At 60.1% G+C, this 21,630-nt stretch overlaps 2 protein-coding genes across 4 annotated transcripts in view; one reads left to right on the top strand and one right to left on the bottom strand.

Moving 5' to 3' along the window:
* The window catches only part of ADAMTS13 (ADAM metallopeptidase with thrombospondin type 1 motif 13), a 31,544-nt gene extending 18,013 nt beyond the window's left edge, over positions 1-13,531 (bottom strand). The window contains 15 exon segments of the mRNA XM_043566874.1: positions 1,681-1,744; positions 1,869-2,020; positions 2,314-2,418; positions 3,080-3,242; positions 3,729-3,869; positions 5,363-5,509; positions 5,628-5,752; positions 5,913-5,996; positions 7,946-8,091; positions 9,124-9,265; positions 9,345-9,625; positions 10,630-10,696; positions 11,042-11,213; positions 11,456-11,574; positions 13,244-13,531. Of these exon segments, the coding sequence (XP_043422809.1) occupies positions 1,681-1,744; positions 1,869-2,020; positions 2,314-2,418; positions 3,080-3,242; positions 3,729-3,869; positions 5,363-5,509; positions 5,628-5,752; positions 5,913-5,996; positions 7,946-8,091; positions 9,124-9,265; positions 9,345-9,625; positions 10,630-10,696; positions 11,042-11,213; positions 11,456-11,493 (1,827 nt within the window). The 5' untranslated portion in view covers positions 11,494-11,574; positions 13,244-13,531.
* Positions 13,532-13,988: 457 nt separating this feature from the next.
* The window catches only part of REXO4 (REX4 homolog, 3'-5' exonuclease), a 9,470-nt gene continuing 1,828 nt past the window's right edge, over positions 13,989-21,630 (top strand). For 2 of the 3 annotated variants that reach the window (XM_043566863.1, XM_043566860.1), the window contains exons 1-6: positions 13,989-14,237; positions 16,096-16,454; positions 17,674-17,811; positions 17,990-18,183; positions 19,566-19,654; positions 21,293-21,367. In XM_043566863.1, coding sequence (XP_043422798.1) covers positions 14,019-14,237; positions 16,096-16,454; positions 17,674-17,811; positions 17,990-18,183; positions 19,566-19,654; positions 21,293-21,367 — 1,074 coding nt within the window. In that variant the 5' untranslated portion in view covers positions 13,989-14,018. The remainder of the gene's footprint in view (positions 14,238-16,095; positions 16,455-17,673; positions 17,812-17,989; positions 18,184-19,565; positions 19,655-21,292; positions 21,368-21,630) is intronic. The other variant, XM_043566861.1, reaches the window with a different exon arrangement.

The raw sequence follows: 21,630 nt of genomic DNA, 5'->3' as shown, positions 1-21,630 counted from the left end.
CACGTGCAGACCTTGACACAACGTCAAAGGAGCCATCCGAGCGCCTCACACCCAGGGTACTGGCCATGATCAAAGAACACCGGCAATAGGGGCACCCGGGTGGCTCAGTCAGTTAAGCGTCTGATTCTGGATTTTGGTTCAGGTCGTGATCTTGCGGTTTGTGAGTTTGAGCCCTCAACCCTGACAGTGTGGAGCCTGCTTGGGAGTCTCTCTCTCCCTCTCTCTCTGCCCCTCCCCGGCTCGCTCTCTGCTCTCTAAAAGTAGAAAAAGAAAGAAAGAAAGGCAAAAGAAAGAAAGAAAGAAAGAAAGAAAGAAAGAAAGAAAGAAAGAAAGAAAAAGAAAATCTTAAAAAAAAACTCATGGGCAATAAAGATGGGGAGTGGAGAGGATATGGAGAAAGCGGAACCTTCGCCCACAGCTGGTGGGAGTGCAAAATAGCTGGGCGGCCGTGCAGGATGGTTTTAGAGGCTCCTCAAAGACTTGAACGTAGAAACACCATACAATCCAGCGATTCCGCTTTTGTTTTTAACGTTTATTCGTTTTTAAGAGCAAGAGAGACAGAGCACGAGCAGAAGAGGGGCAGAGAGAGAGACACAGGGGGACGCAGAATCCGAAGCAGGCTCCAGGCTCCGAGCCGTCAGCGCAGAGCCCGACGCGGGGCTCAAACCCACGGACCGCGAGATCGTGACCTGAGCCGAAGTCGGACACCCAACCGACTGAGCCACCCAGGCGCCCCTATCCAGTGATCCCAAAAGAAATAAAAGTTGGTGGGGTGCCTGGGTGGCTTCTGACCTCCGCTCAGGTCACGATCTCACGGTCCGTGAGTCCAGGCCCTGCACTGGGCTCTGCACTGACACTGAAGATCCTCTGTCTCCCTCTCTCTCTGCCCCTCACACCCGCACACGCACTCTCACTCTCAAAAATAAATATTAAAAAATAGGAATAAGAATTGGTACTCGAGTCCACATACACACAGGCCCACAGCAGCACTACTCACAATAACCAAAAGGTGGAAATGGCCTAAACGTCCGTCAACAGATGGACGGATAACATGTGGCCCATCCACATGATGGGCTGCCGTTCAGCCACAAAAAGGACTGTACTTCTCACACCTGCTACACCGTGGGTGACCCTTGAGGACACGATGCTGAGTGATAGAAGCCAGTCACAAAAAGGCCACGCATTGTGTGATTCCATTTGTATGAAATGTCCAGAACAGACGCATCCGCGGAGACAAAAGGTGACTGGTGGCTGCCAGGGGCGGGAGGATGGGGGAGGGGAGCAACGACTTAACGGGTCTGAGGTCTTACTTTGGGGTGACAGAAGCGGTTTGGAACCTGATGGAGGCGGTGGTGGCACAACATTGTGAATGTGCTAAACGCCACTGCATCTCACCCTTAAAATGGTTGATTTTATGTGACGTGAATTTCACCTGCTCTTAGAACGGAGGAATGGTTTCAGGGGGTGCTGGCGGGGGCAGTGGCAGGTGGGGAGGGAGGGGGACACTGCAGGGACATCCTGGAGTATGCATTGAGGTCCCAGTAGAGGTAGAACAGCACCCCCCTCTTTCAAAAGCGCCCTGGTGTGAGCCACGAATTACAGCCGCCCTGATCCTTCCACACCCCCGGCCCCCAGCTGCCGACCTGACGCTCTGGCTGCACCCCGGGGAGGCAGGCCTACCTGGGTGTTGCACATCTCCGCCTGGAGGTCATCGCCCACACACGCACGCCCTCCAAAGGCCGGCCTGAAAATACCCACAAGACACAGGGGGTGACAGGGGAGCCGCTCCCCCCTAGCCAGGGAATGTGGAGGGGGGGCCCTCCCCCCCCAGCCCTGACCTGGAGAACAGCGCCTCCTGCATGCAGTACCTGGGGTTGCTGCACTGTCGCCTCCTGGTGACCACCCCTCCCCCGCAGGAGCGGGAGCAGGGACTGGGGGGACCCCAGCTAGACCAGTGCCCGTGCACCACTCCCACGGGGGTCAGCTCCGCCAGGGAGCGGCAGTGACCTTTGGAGCACCACTGCGAGAGAAGGGCACACCATCGCACACCCAGGACGGCTGGCATCCCCAGGGCCCCGCACACGCAGGGTGGCCACACAGGCATGCACACGTGCTCCTGCCCCGCCCTCCCATCCTGCTCAGGAAACGAAGCTAAATACGAAAGAGGGCAAACCCCAGCGTGTAGGACAGAGGGGTCTGGCCCCCGCAGAGTAGGGGAGAAGGGCAGAGGCACAGAGGTCTGCAGGGTAGCGGGAAGCCGAGCGCCTGGCAGAGCCCGCCAGCCAACACAGGCTCCGTCACTCCCGCTCCGACCTTCTGCTCGCCACACTCTGTCCCATCCAGGAGGGGAGTCAAGAGGCGGCTACAGACGCTTCGGTCCAGGGGGTCCTCGTGGCAGGAGAGAGCCTGGCACACGTCCTAAACGGGGACACAGGGGGCCCGCTGGAGGGGCTAGTGTCCAGCCTTAACTGTCCCCCCGCAGACCACGGGGGCACACACACCGCTCTGTGAGCCCACAAAAATGTTTTCACTTCTTCTCAAAGCAGCAGACAAAAAATGATTCTTTAGGTCAAAGCAGGTGTCCTCATATGTAACGTTAATACGTTTTGTTATAACGACGCGAAGAAAAAAAACTTTGTATGTTTTATTAAAACACTGATAACAATTCTCAGTATTCCGTATTGAGAAAGAGGCCCCGCTAGGGCAAAGGTGCCTGGGGCCCATGGAAGTCCAGGGAGGAAGACCGTCTTTGGGGAGCCGACCCCCCTTCATCTCCCCTTCCCCCGCTAGCTCACACTCCTGCTATAGGATTCAGTGTGGAGGGGACTTCCTCCAGGAAGCCCTTGGTGACTGCCTATTTAAGTCCCGCGTCCATGGGCTCAGGGGCTCCACATAATCTGTGGGGCACAGTCAAAAGGAAAACATGAGCACCCTCGCTCAAAATTTACGCATTTTAAGAGGTGCCTGGCGGCCTGGCACGGCGGGCGCTCACAGGGCACAGTGGAGCAGGAGGAGCTGGGCGCGGGTAGAGGGTGCAGGGGCTGGGTGGCAGAGAAGCGGGACGGCCGGCGGGACTCACCAGGTGCTCCCTGGTGAAGGTGCAGGCCACCGCTGCAGGGCCGAAGGCGACGCGGCACTGCTCGTCCGCGCCGTAGTGGAGGCCGGGCTGCGCCCGGGGAGGGCTCCCCGCCGCCCCGGCCTGCGGCCCCGGCGGGTCCCACAGGCAGCGCGCCCGTCCTGCGCTGCGACAAGGCCCGGCTCAGACCCCGGGTGCACACCGGGGTGGAGGGGTGGGCGCGGGCGGGCGGGCAGGGCGTTCTCAGCGCGCACCCCCAGCAAAAGCTGGGACCGGGCTCGGCCCCGGCGGAGTGAAGGTGGGGCCGGGGCAGACGCCCGCGCGAGGGAGTGGGGAGGAAGGAGATGAGGCAGGGGAGCGGCGAGGAGGGAGGGGTGGCTGGAGGGAGGGGCGGGGATGGGGCCGCATTGAGGCGTGGGCGCGGAAACCGGTGGACGCAAGAGGGTGCGTGGGAGTGGGGGAGAAACAGGATCCGCGCAGGGAAGGGTGGCTGGAGGGAGGGGCCAAGGAGGACGGAGAAGGGCCCCGGGGGGGGGGGGGGGGAGGGGACAGAGCGCGATGGGGATTGAACAGAGAGGGCTGGGGCACAAGTAGGGGTGGCCCCAAGTGGAGATAGGGCGGGGAGGGCTGCGCGGGTGAGGGACGCGGCTACCTGAGCAGGTGCAGAAGTTGCTGGCGGCTGCAGGCGGACCACGAGAGGTCACCCCTGGCGGTCGCCGCGTCCTGGGACGCCATCACGTGGCCGCTGGGCCCACAGCCGCTCCCGGGCGCGCCGTCGTGTTCCAAGCCCAAGCTGTCCCGGGGAGGCAACGCTCAGAGCCCTCGTGCCCCCTCCACCCGCCTGGAGTCCAAGCCTGGCCAGCCCCTTGGTCGGGTTGGAAGCGTTTGCAGACCCCACGGTCCCCTGGCCCCCCCACCAGCGAGCCCTGCCTCCGTTTCCCCCAGAGGGAGTGCTCAGCCAGCCAGCCAGGTGGTTCCTGCCTCTTTGGGCTAATAAATATCAAAAGGCTTTAGTGGCCCTTGGGTGGCTCAGTGGGTTTAGCCACTGACTCTTGATTTCCACTCAGGTCATGATCCCACGGTTGGTGAGATGGACCCCCCCCCCCACACTCTCGGGGCTCTGCACTGACAGGGCAGAGTCTGCTTGGGACCCCCTCTTTCTCTCTGCCCCTCCCCTGCTCATGTGCACGCTCTCTCTCAAAAATAAATAATAAATAAAACATTTTTTAAAAGGCTTTAGGGGCACCTGGGGGGCTCAGTAGGTTGAGCAACTGACTTCGGCTCAGGTCACGATCTCCAGGTTTGTGGGTTCCAGCCCCGTGTGGGGCTCTGTGCTGACAGCTTAGAGCCTGGAGCTGCTTTGGATTCTGTGTCTCCCTCTCTCTCTGCCCCTCGCCGGCTTGTTCTCTGTCTCTCTCTCTCAAAAATAAATAAAAATTTAAAAAAAAGAAAACAAAAACAACATACAGTATAATCCTGATTTTGCAAATAAAAACTATGTGTGTGTGGGCGCCTAGGTGGCTCAGTCAGTTGAGCATCTGAATTTTTTTTTATGTTTATTTAGAGAGAGAAAGAGAAAGAGAGCGTGAGCAGAGGAGGGGCAGAGAGAGAGGGAGACAGAGGATCCGAAGCAGGCTCTGTGCTGACAGCAGGGAGCCCAGTGACAGGCTTGAATTCAGGAACCATGAAATCAGGACCTGAGCTAAAGTCAGATGCTTAACTGACTAAGCCACCCAGGGACCCGAGGGTCCAAGTCTTGATTTCAGCTCAGGTCATGATCCCAGGGTTGTGGGAACAAGCCCACATCGGGCTCTGCATTAGCATGGAGGCCGATTAAGATTCTCTCTCTCCCCTTCTGCCCCTCCCCTGCTCGCTTAAGCGTGCTCAAGATTCTCTCTCTTCGTAAAATAAAAATAAATATGTGTGTGTGTAAGACCTGACTACAATTACGTACAAAAGGTGAACAGATGTTACCTCTAAGGGCTGGGATTTGGGATAATTTTTACAGCCTGCTTTTCCTTTACCTGAATTTCCTAGAAAACATTTCCTAATTGTGAAGTCTGTCTTGCTTTTCCGGGGGGGGGGGGGGGGGTAAAAACAATTTTTTTAATCACCTGGTAATCAAGAAATAGCAGATTTCCCAGCCCTTGCCTTCCTCCCCCCAAGTCCACTGAGGTCAAGGGTACAGGTTCCTTCCAGCAGACTCCTACCCCACGGCAGCCTCAACATCCCCTCCTGGGAGCTCCGGTCGGCTCCTAGACCTCAACTTGGGGACAGTATGCCTACCTGTGCCCAATCTCATGGGCGATGGTGACCCCCAGGTCAAAGCCGGTATCCTCAGTGATGAGGCAGCTCCAGGAGGACGAGCAGACACCCCCCAGCTGGGTGACCCCCCGAACCTGCCGGTTACCATCAGGCAACTCCAGGTCAAACCTTGGGAAGAAAAAAGGCACCAGGCTGCTGCTGAGGCCGGGCCGCCTTTGCAGAGGGGGGGTGGGGAGGGGAGGACAGCTCCCAGGCAGGCTGGCGTGCCACGGGGGCGCTCGGCTACCTGGTGATGTAGAGGACCAGGTCGGCATGCCCAGGATCTGTGTCGTCCTCGGGGTTGACCGTCCTGCTCCACTCACAGACACTCAGCAGTGAGGCCGTGATGTTGGCTGTGATATTCGGAGCATCCTGGGGGTGGGGGGGTCACAGAGTCCGTGTTTATGGGACCGGCGCCACAGTGCTCACCACAACCCTGTCGCTGTCCATGCTACAGACGGGGAGAGCGACAGGAAGAGATAGAACGGAAATGGGGTTTCCAGGGACTCTGGGCTCCCAGCTTGGTGCCTACCTCAGGCTGGGTCAGGGTGACCATCTTCACCAGATGCACTCGGAACTGAGTCCCCAGGGATGGGTCCCTCAGCAGCTCTGACCCCTGTGGAAAGGCAGGAGGGAGAGGTGACTGGTGGGTGGGCGGGGCCTGGAGAGACTGCTCCATTAGCAGTGGGGGGAAATGCTTGTCTGGGGGCTGGCGGCCAGCCACAGAGATGGGCAGACGTGTGCTGGTCCTCCTTGCTCACGGCTCAAGAAGGCCAATCACAAAGAAAAGACAACCTGAAACCACGGGATGCAAATAATTATGAGTTTAGAACATTCCATTCCAACACTGTTTCCTGCTCACCAGACTCACCCCGTCCTTTCTCTTCTCTGTCCATCCGCCTGGAACACCCTTCTCTCCACCTCGGCTTGTTTCACCTGCGCCTCTCCAGAAGGCGGCACGAGGGCCTCCCCTCCCTCCGCAAACCCTTTTCTGGGTTCCCCTGACAGAGCGCTGCCCTCACCACCCCCCAGCCAGGCTCCTTCCTGGCTCTCTCTCTCTCTCAGCACATCTGTCAAGATGCCCATCATGGTTGACTGTCTGTGGTTATTTGCAGCAGCCTGTCCCTGAATTAGACATGCCCCCCCTCCCCCCCAGAGAGAGAACCCTGCCATCACTGGCCTCGGCTGACCTGAGTCTGAATCCGAGCTCTGCTGCGAACTACCCGTGTGCGCGTGATCCTGCTAACTAACCTTGGAAGCTCAGGTTCCTCATCTGTGAAATGGAGGTAAAGCCTTCCGTGGCTATTGGCGGACTCAGAATGATGCCACGGGCACAGGATGGGTGCCCAGCCACGACAGTGGCTGTCACCACGGCCAGCCACCATCCGGGCAGGAGCCAGTCTGGTACCTACCACTGTCCCAGGTCCTCGTAAGACACATCAAGGACCAGAGGGAGTACGGCTTGACAACCGAATTTCAGCAGAGTAGACGGGGGGAGGAACCCCCCCCCCCCCGCCCCACCAAGCTTTCAGGTGACTGAAAGGAAGTGTTTTTCATCTCTGGGGCTGCAGGCAAAGACCTGTGGACTCGGGTCATGTCTGCAAGGGGACAGGACCACACGAGTGTGTCCCTGAGGCCCAGAGAACTGACAGCGGGCAGGGTGGTCTGATGGCCTGGCGCTCTGAGCCCGGGGGGGGCTTTTCCTTTTGCCCCAAACAGGTGGGCACGCCTAAGGCTGGGCACAAAGTGGCGCCAAGCTCCGCGCATTCTTGGAGGGCGGGCTCTGCCACTCTGCACGGCCAACTTGCAGACGGGGGCCGTCTCCTCGTCCCGCCCCCCACCTGGCACTGGTGTCCATCCCCCGACGTGGCAGACACTCGCCGGCGGTCCAGAGCAGTCACCGCGTGTCATATGTGTATTCTCAAACCGCTGGACACGGGGTTTCATGCAGTCCGTTAGGTTACACGCGAGTGTCAGGTTGTTGAAACACCCCTTTCTTTGCTTACCCTGCCCCCCGAGACGACAATCAGTGGGAGCCACTCTTCCCACGCCACCTTTACCCCTAGAAGCCAAGGGAAGGGGGGGCCAGTAGAAACGGGGGTGCCCCCAAGAAAGGGAACAGAGAGGCCAGTGTGGGGTACCCCGGCTGGTGCCCGGGCAGTGCTGGCTGAGGTTCCCATGGAGCAAACGGACTTCAGGCCAGAGGCCAGACCTGAGGGGCCCTTGGAGAGAAGGGACCCAAGGAGCAAGAGGCTGTGGGGTGCACTAGGGAGCCAAGAGGGGTTCCAGGACCTCACCCGCCTCCACTGCAGGTGAGGGAGGGGAGGAGGAGGAAGGAAAGGACAGACCACACCCCTCCCCGCCCCAAAGCCCTGGGCCCCAAGCATGACCCAGCCTTGCTTAGGTTTACACCCGAGTTCAGCCCAAGTTCAAACTACCAGATGAGCCAGCCCACTCACATTCGGCCCCAAGTCCCTGGTGTGGGGCACCGTGTCCAGAGGCTCCCGAGCCCCACCGCTTGTGGTCAGCACCCTCCAAGGGGTCCGCTCCCCAAGGAACACTCACCATGTTGAGGTTGGTGAGCACGTAGCGCTCAGTGTCCTCCTGGTGAGCCTGGTAGACGTCGGGGCCCACGGCCACCAGCAGCTCCAGGTGCAGGACCCTGCCGGCAGCCCATCTCCGGAGGCGAAGGCGAGGGGAAGGAGGACGGCCTGGTGAGGGAGGGGGCAGGGCTCAGAGCGAAGGTTCCAGAAAGCAGACGACCCATAGCTTTGGCCGCCCACGGCCAGGTCTTTCTTGGACTTGGAGACACAGTTGTGAGCTCTGTCCTTGCCCCTTATCACCATGGGTTTACGGAGTCAGGGGGCCCAGTCCCCAGATTTCTCATGGGAAAGGTGGGGAGCAGGGAATGCCTGCTCCCAGGCGGGTGGGCGCTGAGTGAGAGGGCCTGTCCTGGACCCAGTCTCAGCCCCTACCTCGGGCCCTCCGGGAGCCGGCCTCTAGGCTCCTCCAAAATCAATGGTCTCAGAGAGCAGAGGGGCCCGAGCTGTTGAAAGTCACTTTATATTGGGACTGTCAGAAACAGTGGCAGCTGGCCCAAGAGGCTTCTGGGTCCTGGATTTCAGCCCACCCCCAAGGCCAGGTCCCATCAGCGACTAGCCATTTCGAAGCATTGAAAGGACCAGGTGGCAGGGCAGGGCCCAAGGAGGGAGCTGTCGTGTGGCTTTTACGTCCTTGGTGTCTCCCCAGAGTCCCACACTGGCTCTGCCCCCTTGATGTGTCCCTGCTCTGGGCACATGCTGGAGAACGGGGTCATCCCGAGATGAGCCCAAGACAGGACCCTGCTTGCACCTGGATGCAGCTGGGGGCCCGACGAGCAGGCCCGGGCAGCCGCAGAGCCAGCCATGCAAGCCCCGAGTGGCCACCGTCTGTCTTTGGGCCTCAGTGTTCCCATCTGTGGTATCGGATGTCCTGCCAGTCCCGGAGCTGGGAGACCCCAAAAGCACATGTCTGTGAACGTGCTTTGCAATTGATGAGGGGCTGCTCATAGGCTGGAGGCCTAGCTGTCCCCCTCTAGGACAGCTGGGGGCATGGCCGATGGCCACGTGTCCCCCTGGCCTGCCCACTCCCCAGCATCCTGAAGAAGATGGCTCAGCCGGGCTTGTGGCATTCTGCACAGCCACCTGGGCACTGGGGAGAGCTGGCCCTCCCCCAGAGCTGTCCCCCTCTCCCAGGAGCCGTACCTCGGATGACTTGGGGGGCCTCGGGGCTGGGCCTGTGGACCAGGTGGGGCTGCGCACGAACCCAGGGAGGCAGCAGCTCCCAATGCCGCCTCCTCACCGGCTGGACGCGGAACCTGTCTGCGCCCACCAGGATGTCGCCCTCCTGGAGGAGAGACAGCAGACAGGCACGTAGCCCACCGGCCCCACCGAGGGACAGGGCCTCTCTGGGACGTCACGCTCACCAAGTGGCCTGAGCAGTAGGTGACCCTGGCCACTGCGCCCAGGGGCAGCAGGGGGCGGCCTCCCGCGAAGCAGGGATGGGGAGGCCGCCTCTCAAGTCGGAGGGAGGCGTTCAGCACGTGCTCGCTGGTGAAGGAGGCGGTGAGGAGGCTCCGCTCCGGCGGGAAGGAGAAGCCAAAGAGCTGTCCCAGGGCGAGCAGGGAGCAGCTCGGGGCCCTGCAGGGAGGCCCCCCGGGCCCATCCTCACAGATGCAGGTGAGCGGGGCCACGTCGAATTGCAGCACTGCGGGACAGAGGAGGCCACCTTGCTCCTCAACTCCCCCCGGGGCTCAGCCCTCCGCGTCTTCCTGCCCTGGGGAGGGCCCCCCCAACCGATCCGTTCCCTTTGGTGAGTGGGGCGCAGGGCTGGCCTTGGAGCCCGAGAGGCCTGGGCTCAAATCCAGCTCCTCCAGGCACACAGGGTGGAGGACTGAAAGTTTCCTCTCCAATTTGGGCCTCACCCTGGGGCAGACCAGCACTCAGCATGCGAGCCTCGCCCCAGAATAGGGTTTCCTGAGGGGTGACCTGAACCCCAGCAGGCAAAGCAGGTACAGCCACAGCCTCTCTGGCCTTTACAGAAGAGCAGGTGCCCCAGGCCAGCCTCACCACCCTTCTCCACCGGTCTGCCTCACAAAGCAGCCCCCAGGCCCCAGGAGGTCCCACCCCCAATCCCCAGGCAGCCCCAAGCAGTGCTCAATGTGCATGTGACCCAGGCCACAGGGAATTCAGTCATAGATGGGACATCCCCTACTGCTCTCCACCCGGACCGCTAGCCCACCCTGACTCTGGTCCCCAACAGCCTTTATGTCAATGGCCTGACTTGGAAAGGGGGCTGGCACCCCAGCGAAGTCCGCAGGCACGGCCAAGAGCGACACGAGAGGCTCCGGCCGGAGCTTGAGCCAGCGCCTATCTCGTTTCTCACGGAAAGGATAAATAATTCCATTTCCGTCCGTGGCCAAAAGCCACAAGAGCTCCTGCAGCTTGGCCAGCCCAAGGGAGGCCCAGGGGCAAAAGGGACCAGCTAATTAGGAACCATTCCCTGGAGATCTTGAGCAGAAGCCTGGGGTCAGAACCCCAGCTCGGTCCAGGACGCCCAGACCAGCTTTTACGGACTTGGCGGAAGTATGGAGTTAATTAACGGGAACAATGGCAGCTTCTAGGACCTCCTCCCAAGCGGAGCGAAGATGTCCCCCGCCCCCACTCGGTCGGGGGGAGCTCCCTCTGCTGAGAAGACGCCAGGACAGATACCTTCTAAGGTAGCATCAGGGCCAAAATAAGAAGTCACTTCCTCTGGCTCCAAAGCTTGGAGAAATTGCTGCAGGACAGAAAGCACAAGGGAGAAGGCAGGCGGGGAGAGGGGGTGGGAGAGGGGCAAGGCAAGGAGGAGGGGGAAACCAAGGCAGGGGTGGGGGTGGGAGGAGATCAGTACTGAGAAGCCCTTTCCTTCCTCGGTGAGCATGCTCTATCCCCGAAACCCCAAGCTCAGATCCGCCCCTCTCCCAGTGCAAACCTGGAAGCTGAAAGGAGGCCCTCACTCTGCCCAAAGGCCGTTTGGGCGTCTCCATCTCTCCCGGGGGGCACCCCCTTGCAGCACCCAGCAGAGCTCAAGATTCCCAGCTCCAGGGCTCCCAAACACCTCAGCTCCTGCAGATTCGCCCACCTGCTGGAAATCGGAGCGTCCCCAGCAGCCCAGGAGAAAGAAGGCAGAAGTGAGCGTTGTCCCCACGCATCTCCCCCAGGGGCGAGGCTCCCTCATCCTCAGGAAAACCAGCCTGCTCAGAGGGAGAGAGCCTTGTGACTGGAAATCTGGCCGGTGTGGAATGTGGCAGACCCTGGTGGGCGGGAAGAGGAGGCTGTTGTTTACTCTTGGGAGCTTCCTCCAGGGGCAGGGGCCACGGGGGTGGGCAGCCTGCAGGCCCTTGCACTAGGCTGGTCCTTGGTCTGGAGCTCCGGATCCTATACCCCGGAGCGGGGCTGAGCCAAGCAGCAGAGTCTGGAGGAGGGAGCATGGGACTAGGGATCTTAACAGATGTGGACCCAGGCGTGATTCTAGAACTGGGGCTGGGTTACTCACCCTTGGCTGGTGACAGGCTGCACCGGAGACAGCAGCATTCCAGCCTCCAACAACCTGCTCACGTCCACGGACAGCCCATGATCTGCCCTGCTCTCCTGTCCTCAATCCCCTTTGTCAACCTAAAATTGTCCGGAGGTGATAATTACACAAGCACATTTATCTGGGATCCAAGAACCGCAATTCAGGCCACATAGATTTGGGTCACAATCCAAACAGTGCCCCACCAGGGAGCCAAAGTCAGGGGCCTTTACAGCAAAAGTAGACTCGCTCGTGTGCATTGCTTACAGAGAATTTCAGACTGGTGTTGGTGGCCGCAAGTTAAATCCGTGTAAGACACACCTCGACTAACGCTGTCAGTAAACAATCTCTCACTAGCTGATTGCAAGGGTTCAGGCTCGGTCCTTGGAACATTTGCACTTTGGCCCAGTTCAAAAGTGCATGGTTCCACCGGTGAGGATGGCGAGGACGTGAATACGGCCCATCTCCTTAATGGACTCCGGCTCCACTTAAAACCCCTTGACATAAATGGCCCCGTCTCACTTCACCCTCCGCGCCCAGGGCAGATGCCCGGCCCCCCACTGAACTCACTCCTCACTCCCCCCTCCCCCCTCCCGCCGGCCAGGGACGGTCACAGAACCAGGCGAGTGGCACCACAGTCACAGACTGCTTGGCAGCCCACTCCACTTTCTGGAAGGTTCTCAGCCACCCTCTCCAAAGCACTGTTTCACGCTCCCTCCCACCTCCAGGACACCGCCCCCCAACTCCCCTGACAGCTAGAGGGGGATCTGAAGGTCTCCTGGCTTCTCCTCCTCTTTATCAGGGAGGCTGCCCCGACTCCGCCCTGGGCCAACCCGCTTCCCATTCCCCGACCAGACCTGCAGGACCGTCTGAGGCTCTCTCTGTCCATCCTGCTTTTCTCCCTTTCCCTTTCCCAGGTATGCCATCCCAATTCACACTGTGCACTCCTGACTTTCTCTGTGACTGCTCTCTAGAGACCCAGATGGACACATGCCCTAATCCAAGCTGCATCACTGCCGGTCTGGGCATCTGTCATTGGTTCCCTCTGGCCTCCCTGCTTTCTCCCTCACGTCCTCCCCGTCCCGTTTCTCTTAGAGTGGCAGTGACTTGACTTTAAGAACTCAAGTCAGATTGCATCACCCCCCCAGCTCTGGAACAATCGATGGCTTCCTCTTGCCCTTAGGGTAAAACGTCCAAACCCCTTCCTGAGGCCTCCAAGGCTCTGTAATCATAGATCAGACTGGCCCCTGCCATCCCTCCGCCTGCATCTCTAAGCCTCTTCTCCCTGCACACAGAGCCTCAGCCACACCAGCCTGCTTCTCACTGTTCAGATACTGCTCTTCCTTCTGAGCCCTGGCTCAGCTCAAATGTTTCAGCTCAAATGTCACCCGCTCAGGAGGCCTTCCCTTAGGACCTGATCTAAGCGACCTCCAGGTAGGATCGCCACATTTAGAAAATAAAAATCAGGGCACTCTGTCAAATTTGAATTTTGGAGAAACAAAGAATACTTTTTGTTTGTTTCAGTTGATGTATGCCCCAAATAGTGCAGCTCTTGCATCGGGCACATTTATACAAGAACTATCCTTTATCAGAAATTCCCATTCCCCTGGGCCCCCTGCATTTTGTCTGGTAACCACACCCCTGGTCACCCTCTTCCCCAGCATCTCACTTTATCACCTTAGCGACAGTTACCCGCATCCAGAATTACCTGGTTCGTTTGTGATCAGTTTCTCTGAAAACCCCCCACCCCCGCACGACACACATACTCACGGCGAAGCTTTAGGGAAGCGAAGGCGTCATGGGCTCATCAAGGTACCGAGGGGCCACGCAAGGTGTGCTAGTGATTTATTACCACCGCTGTCGCGCAAACTAATACGCAGCATTGCCATCACGCTTTCTCACTGCTGCTGGACGTGGCTCAAGTGCTTCTGCAGCCCCAGGGCGCACGTGCCGCTCTACCAGCGCCCTGGGGCCCTCTTTCCGTCTCGCGGCCTCAGTTTCCCCACTCGGGGAGAGAGGGGCGGGGCCCGCGCGCCTTTCGCTCCGCCCCGCCCCCCCCACCCCCCCCACCCCCCCCCACCCCCCACCCCGGCGGCTCCCCAACCCGGGCCCGTCCGCCCAGCGCCCCCTCGCGGTCGCCTGCGCCCCCGCGCTCTGCCGGCCCAGCTGCGGTGCTACACCGACAGCGGCCCCCCAGTTCTTTCCCGGCGCACGCGTCTCTCGTCCCCCGTCCCGGCTCTCGGTAGGGCCCCGGGCCTACCCCAAGCCTACCCCAGGTCATGGACCCCGGACGCCGCTCCTGGGGTGGTGGCCCTTCTCCCAGGCGGGAGAAGAGCCCCGCCCTGCTCCCGGCCGTGCGGAACCAGGAAGGGAGGCCCGGTTTCCAGCCGGTCCGGAGAGAAGAGCCCTTCCGGAGGCCGGGACGCACGTGCCGGGGCGCGCGCGGGGTAGCTTCCGGGGTCCCGGAGGCTGGTGTCTCTCGGGCGGGGGAGTCGGGGGGCGGTCTGGGCTTGCGCTGGGTGGGCAGAGCCCGGCCGGGGGCGGGATGGCCAAGGCGCTGACCTCCAGGCGCGCCCCCGGCGAGCCCGTGGCTGAGCCGGGGCTTGGCAAGAAGGTAGCTCGGAAGAAAAGCAGGAAGAGGAGATTCTGGAAAAGCCGAGGGCGAGAAGCGAGCCAGACACCAGGCTGCGGCCCCGGAGTCGCCGTGGTCCGACCTCCGAAGGCGCCGGAGGACTTTTCCCGGAACTGGAGGGCGCTGCAGCGGGTGAGGTTTGAGGGGCCGCGCGGACGGAGGCAGAGGAAGACGCGTGGGGCCGCTGTGCGGGCACATGGCGACAGAAACCTTGCCGACAGAGCCTGTCGCGGGAAGGTTAGCCTGTGAGGGTGGACAGCGAGTCCGCGGGAACGTGATAGAACCGGGGTTTGTGAGTGAGTGACCTTGATGGCAGCTGCCCCCCGGGGTACCGATCTCTGGAAATGCGCGGACTCCGCCGGTAGATCTACACGTGTGTTGTTGTTTAACCCCCATACCAACGGTGTGCGGTGGACGCCTGTGTCGTCTCCTTTTGCGGGCGAGGAAGGGGGCCCGGAGAGGTTAGAGAAATTGTCCAGGACTGCAGCCGGGTGGGCAGAACCGGGTGTCCCACACCAACAGCCACTGCTCTGAACCCCCTGTGGTGCCCTACTGCCTTTCTCCGCACTGGTGGCCAGGCCCTTCGTGGAGGTTTCTTTTTCTTTCTCCCTTGAGTTTATTTACTTACTTATTTTGAAAGAGGAAGAGAGCGCAAGCGGGGGAGGGGCAAAGAGAGAGAGAGAATCCCAAGCAGGCTCGATGCAGGGGTCAGTCCCATAACCCTGGGATCGTGACCTGAGCCGAAGCCAAGAGTCGGTTGCTTAACCGACTGAGCCACCCAGGCCCCCCACGTGGCGGTTTCTTTCTGCCCGATGCTGTTCCATGCCGTTCAGTCATCAGTTCTCTACGCCTTCCTCGAAGCGAAGCTGCTGTTGTCATCGCTGTTTTCCAGGTGAGGAAACGGAGGCACAGAGCTTGAAGAGTTTGGCCCAGTGTCACAGAGCTAGTAAAAACACGGCAGATCGGGGTGCAGACTCACCCTTCCCAGCGGGAGTTTGTGTTCTTTGCTACCACCGACCTTCAGAGTCTTCCGCAACGTCTTGGGCTCTGTTTCGGAGCCTCGGGCGATAGAGAAAAGCTTCTTGAGCCTCCTAATACGGCCAGTGTCGTAGGGATGGGAGATCCTAACCGCCTGTCTGGACGGACAGGACTGAGGAGGCTCCTTCAGACAAACCCAGGGTTCTGGACGATTTCTTGAGCTGTGGCTCTCCTTTCCTCTCTTTCAAGAAGGTAAAGCAAAATCAAGTGAGTGGAAAGGAGATTTATTAGGGGGAGAGCTTGTGTTTTCTGTACGTCCTACAAAAAGTCAGCCCTTCCGTGGTTAAACGTTGCAGGAACACGTAAGTAGAAACCCACGTTGTCTCTCAGCTCGGTGCCACCTCCCAGGGTCTTAACTGCGGTTGAGAACCGCCGTGCTGGGGGCTGGGGTGCAAGGGAAGGGACACAACAGCCCTGCTTGCCTGAGCACAGTGTATGGCTGCTGGCAGCTCTTCAGCCGCCACGGGCTTGAACCCGTGGCTTGAACCAAACTCTTGGTTGAACACACGCCCCTCTCTCTTCCTGAGACCCTCGAGGGGTTTGCAAAGGATCTGGTTCCCATCCCCCCTCCTCCCCCACTTTGTTGGCCTGGTCTGCACAGGAGGGAGCTCTAACAGGAGCCCTAAGCAAACGGGAGAACAGCTTGCTCACCATCCCTTAGGCGGAGTGAAGTCATTCGGGAGGCACTTAAGGTGTTGGACAGGCGTTTAAAATTTTGTAGGAATGAGGCAGCAGGTATCAGATCATGCCTTGTAACGAGATAAGCGAAGAAGACCATCTCACCGCAAGTGACCAGGCGTGAATGAGAAGGGCTTTTGCCAAACTGTCAGATGATGGATCTCAGCGATGCCCGTAGGGGTAGACGGGGTGTATACACACGTAAGTTTTTCAGTCTCTCGTGCTTGGTTTCCAAATTAAAACGTGTCGTCTATTTTATTTTGGGTCCTCTTAGCTCCTGAAACAAAAAACACAGGCCCCGGAAAAGCCTCTTGTTATCTCTCAGACGGATTCCAAAAAACAGCCCGGAATTATCCAACCGAACAGAAAAGTCGTCCCAGATAAAGCAAAGAGAAGTGAGACGGGGCCAGAAACAGCGGCCCCAGCGGCCACGGGGGGCTCTGGTCCTTCAGTACCTCCAGCGGACAGGAAGGCGCCGGCTCCCCACACAGAGGTCAGCAGAGCGGGGCACGATGGGAAGGGAGCCGAGAAAAGGACAAATGATGATACTTCTCCGAAAGGAGGAGACACCAAGCGCAAGAAGCGGAAAGCTAAGGAGGTGACTGTGGCCTTGACTCCGGCCGTGCCCACTGAGTGAGTACAGGGGGTGTGTCCGCCTCCCTGTGCTGCGGGTGGCCTCTGTCAGCGCATCCCTGAGCATCTGTCTCCTGGGGGAGGCCGGGGGGGCGGGGGGGGCGGGGGGTGGCCTCTCCGCAGTCTCTCCATCACCTCCTCCCAGTGCTGTCTCTCCGTTTACTACTTTCCCCCAGGACGGAGGCGTGATGAGGGCAGGGCCCGTTTGGTAACCGCTGTATCTCCAGGGCCCAGAGCAGAGCGAGGCCCTTAAGCCTCCAGTAAAAATTTGTGGGGTGAACGGAGGTCAGAGCCAGAAAGGCCCAAGTTTGAAACGATTCCTGCGTCTGGCCAGTCAAGTGCTTTGGTGGGATTCCTCGTGGCCACCTGTGGTGCTGGGAGACGGGGCTTGCGAGATGGGTGGGGCTGGCCCGGTGCACCCTGTGGAGGTCACTCCCACGGTGAGGGCAGGGGCTGGGGTCAGTGGCTGCCTCCAAATGGCTCGGCTGGAGGCAGCGCAGGAGTTCGTAAGTCAGGCTGGTGGCGAGTTACCTGGGCGCCGAGGACATGGCTGCTGAAGCTTCCAGGAGAGAGCGCTGTGAGCGCCGGCCACGTGTCGCTGTGCCGGTCCGCTCTCTGGAAACCCAGGGCCCTCCCCCTGAGGCTGGCGGTCCGGCAGGAGAGGCAGCCAGACGGAAGCTAGGCGGGTAATTCTGTGAGTGTGGGCAGCGTAAATTGGTGAGGACGGAGCTCGTGGGCGCGAACGGCCAGAGGAGTGTGTCCACCCAGTGGGGTCGGGAAGCGGTTTCTAGGGAGGTGACGTTTAGCTGCGCCCGGGAGGCAGTTCACCAGGCAGATGTGTACGTCCTCGCGTGGGCCTCTGTGTGGGCTTGGTGTGCAGGTGCCAGGGGTCGCCAGAGTTTGGGGCGGGGGGGGGGGGCTCGGGGGCGTCTGCGTTTCCATTTTATAGTCGTTGTGTGTATCTGTGTCTCAAGTGTTCGGTGACGAGCTTCCTGCTCTCTCAGTTCAGAAGAGAGCGTTAGCAGCCGTCGCCCGCAGCCCGCACGTCTGCGCTCTGTGTTCTTTGTGTTTCTCTGTGGTTCCTGGGTTTTGGGGTAGCGAGCGCGTCTCCCAGTTAAGAAAAGCGGCAGAAGGACCGCGCTGAACCAGTAGCAGGGGTGGCGGTGTGGGCCCGACCGCGGGAGCCCCTCCGCTGACGCCCGGTCCCTCTGCCTTCCAGGGAAGACATCTGGTTTGATGACGTCGACCCGGCGGACATCGAGGCGGCTCTGGGCCCGGAGGCGGCCCGGATAGCAAGGAAGCGGCTGGGGCAGAGCAAGAGCAGCATCGCGCTGGTGAAGGAGCAGGCCTTCGGCGGGTACGCGGGGCCGGTGCCCAGCCGGGGAGGGCGAGGGTCTCGGGCAGGGGCTCCCCCCACGCCCCTAGCGGAGTCGGGCAGGCGCCGCCCCATCCTACGAGGAGCCCTGAGAGCCAAGCCGGTCTCCGGGCGGCGGGGGGCGCAGCGTTGAGTAAGTGGGACCTTCGGCTCCCTTCAGCCTGACTAGAGCCTTAGCCATAGACTGCGAGATGGTGGGCGTGGGCCCCAAGGGAGAAGAGAGCGTCGCCGCCCGCGTGTCCGTCGTGAACCAGCATGGGAAGTGTGTTTACGACAAGTGCATCAAGCCCACCCAGCCGGTGACGGACTACAGGACGGCGGTCAGCGGGATACGGCCGGAGAACCTCAAGCAGGGTGGGTCCTCCCTGCTGGCGAGCGCGCGAGAGGCAGTGCCTGGGTCCCTTTCTCCCCGTTTATTGTTACTATTAAGTTTATTCACTTAGAGGGGGTGCGAGCAGGGGAGGGGCAGAGGGGGGAGAGCATCTCAAACAGGCTCTGTGCTAAAAGCACAGAGCCTCACACACAGGGCTTGAACCCACGAACCATGAAATCGTGACCTGAGCCGAAACCAGGAGTCAGACGCTTCACCCATGGAGCCATCCAAGAGCCCCCTTTTTAAGTTATTACTTTATTTTTTTGAGTAATCTCTCCACCCAAGGTGGGGCTTGAACTCACGACCCCGAGATCAAGAGTCGCACGCTCCTCTGAGCCAGCCGGGCACCCCCTGTCTCTTCCTTTTGTCCCCTTTCTGTTCTGGACCATTGGCCACAACAAGAGCCCCAGTAGTCCTACGTCTCCCAGGGTGACTGTTTTCAAATGGCTCTCAGGCACATTTGTGTCTTCACCTGTGTGTCATTTGGCAGTAGGGACCCAGAGAGTATGCCGGCGTGGGGGTGAGGAGGGAAGGTGGGGACAGATGGGAGGGTCTCGTGGATCTTCGCGAGGACCTCGGGAAGCCACAGGGAGGTCTGAGCAGTGACAGGCCCGGCTCAGGTTTCCACAGGTTCCCTCCAGCCATGGGATTGAGAAGAGACTCAGAGGCCATGAGGGTGGAAACGGGAAGAGGGAGCGTGTGCCGCCGGTGACCTGGTCATGGTCGGGGGGCACCGTGAGAGGTGACGGGACGTGGCCCAACTCCGGGTGCACCCTGAAGGCGGAGTCCGTGGGGTCTGCTGGACTGGCGTGGGGGAGGAGTCACCCAGGGCGACTCTTGAGGTCAGGGACCTGAGAGGTCCCGAGGCCCCTGCTTTCCCTGGCCCACGCGGCCTCCTTTCCCTGTGCCGCTCAGATCCCCTGTGCACACATAACCAACCAGGCGGTGCCCCGGCCTGACCAGTCCCTCCGGCTCCAGGCTCGGTCAGGTCCTGCTCAGCGTGGGCCGCCCTGGACCTGATCTCTTCTGTCCGGGGGCGGGCACGGTGGCTCCGAGCCTTCCCTTGGCGGGGGAGGGAGAGGACCAAGGGCATCTGCCAGGAGAGCAGGCGGGGCTGCCTCCGGAGCCGGAGGTCTGGGGGAGCACTCCTCGCCGTCTGTGGCGGGGGACCAGTCTTGTTTTTACCTCCGGTTGGAAAGCACGAAATCTAAGACCGATTCTCACTTGAGTCAACAGTAAAAATGACTGTCGGGTCGCTTCCGAAAGGCCACTCTCCTCCCTGCCTCTGTCGTGGCCGTGGCAGGTGTGATGGGCTCAGCAGCGTGGCACACGGCACTAAAATCCACTTCTTCGTTCTCGTCAGGAGAAAACTTCGAAGTTGTTCAGAAGGAGGTGGCGGACATGCTGAAGGGCCGGATTCTAGTCGGACACGCGCTGCATAATGACCTAAAGGTATCGCTGCCTCGTGCGGGCTGCACCCCTGCCGTCACCCACACCGTGTTCTGGACGCATTTCAGTGTTTGGTTTGTGGCACCTGGGTGTCGGGAAGGCCCCCCAACAGCATCAGACGCCAGTCGTCCAGTTCTCCCTGTGTCCTGGGGGAACGCTGGGCGTTTCTCAGTTCTTTAATTTTTTTTTTAACGTTTACTTATTTTTGAGACAGTGAGAGACAGAGCGTGAACAGGGGAGGGGCGGAGAGAGCAGGAGACACAGAATCCGAAGCAGGCTCCGGGCTCCGAGCGGCCCGCACAGAGCCCGACGCGGGGCTCGAACTCACAGACCGTGAGATCGTGACCTGAGCCGAAGCCGGACGCTCAACCGACTGAGCCCCCCGGGCGCCCATTCGTGGTTCTTTAAAAGGCGTCGAGTGGTGCTCCTTTACAGGAGGTAGACCTGAGGCTCTGTGAGTTGAGTGACGTGCCCACAGTGCCCACATGGCAGAGCCGGGCGCAAACCCAGACCTGGGGCCAGGTGCCTTCCCACTGCTCTAGCGCGTTCCACGTGGACAGAGCCAGGCAGCCACTGCCGCAGCTCCACCCAGCTGGGCGGGGCCTGGTGCTCCTCTGAGGTCAGAGCCACCGTCTGTGGGGACGCGTCCCCTGGCGGCCGCTCCCTCCCAGCCGGCCAGTGCAGCAGGTGGCCTGTAAGCTCGTGGGTCCACTCCTGGAGCCCTAGGGGCCATGTGCTCGGCCTCTGCCCCCGGAGGGTCTCTGCTGTGGGCGGGACTGGCCCGCCTGTTCTGAGGAGAGCCGCGGGGCAGGCGGGTGTCCGTGGAGCCCTGGAGTCCTCGGGTGTTTCAGGCGTCGCCGAGTGTTGGTCTTCATGGCCTTTTATTTATTTGTTTTTTTTAATTTTTTTTTTTTTAACGTTTATTTATTTTTGAGACAGAGAGAGACAGAGCATGAACGGGGGAGGGGCAGAGAGAGAGGGAGACACAGAATCGGAAGCAGGCTCCAGGCTCCGAGCTGTCAGCACAGAGCCCGACGCGGGGCTCGAACTCACGAACCGTGAGATCATGACCTGGGCCGAAGTCGGAAGCTTAACCGACTGCGCCACCCAGGCGCCCCTTCATGGCCTTTTAAAGTAACCCGGAAGTACTGAAACGAATATAGCAGGTGCTCTGCCCGCCGCAGCACGGTGCCGAAGTCTCAGTGGCCCCTCCCTGTCGGGCCATGCTGTCTCCTCACACCTGCTCCGTCCCTGGCGACTTGGGCAGGCTCGTGTCCGGCGGTCTCCTGAGACCGTCCTGAGGTCGCGAGATGTGCTGTTAGAACACGTTCTCCGTAACTTCCCCGATGTGCGACACCCACTCAGGACACAGGAGCGCGGTGGTTGCTGGATAATTGATGGCTGTCGGTCTCCGGTTTCCGTGGTTTTGAGATTGTGTTTCTGTTAACGTGGTTCTTGCTGTTGGGCGGCGTCTTTAGTCCGTGTGAGAGTTTTCCATCCCGAGTCCAAGTTCACGTCAATACCCGCTTACCCGTGTGTGTCACCCGTTAGGATTCCTTGTAAGAGGCTGTTTGAAAAAAGGGAGTCCCACCGCTGCACGCTGACAGCGGCTGTGACCGTCGCTGTATTCTCTTCTTCCAGGTGCTGTTTCTTGATCACCCAAAAAAGAAGATTCGGGACACGCAGAAATACAAACCTTTCAAGAGTCAAGTGAAGGTATTTAAATAAGCACGGCTGTGTGCGTCGTAGTTGTTGGCTGGTTCACGTGATGATTGGTTTTGGGTGGCCTTCTAAGTTTTGAAACTGAGAAATGTTTAAAAACAAAAAACAAAACAGAGTTTTACTGAACGTTGCCCTTTAAAAGTCAGTGTGACCAAGGGCCGGCTACCCCGGTCTCCACGGGGAGGCCCCCAGCAGTGGGAAGAAGCTGCCCTCGGATCTGCTCCAGAGGGAGTCAGACACGCAGACCCCTTTCCAGG

Source organism: Prionailurus bengalensis, chromosome D4, assembly GCF_016509475.1.
Source record: "Prionailurus bengalensis isolate Pbe53 chromosome D4, Fcat_Pben_1.1_paternal_pri, whole genome shotgun sequence".
Taxonomy (NCBI): domain Eukaryota; kingdom Metazoa; phylum Chordata; class Mammalia; order Carnivora; family Felidae; genus Prionailurus; species Prionailurus bengalensis.
This window is presented reverse-complemented; position numbering and strand designations above follow the sequence as displayed.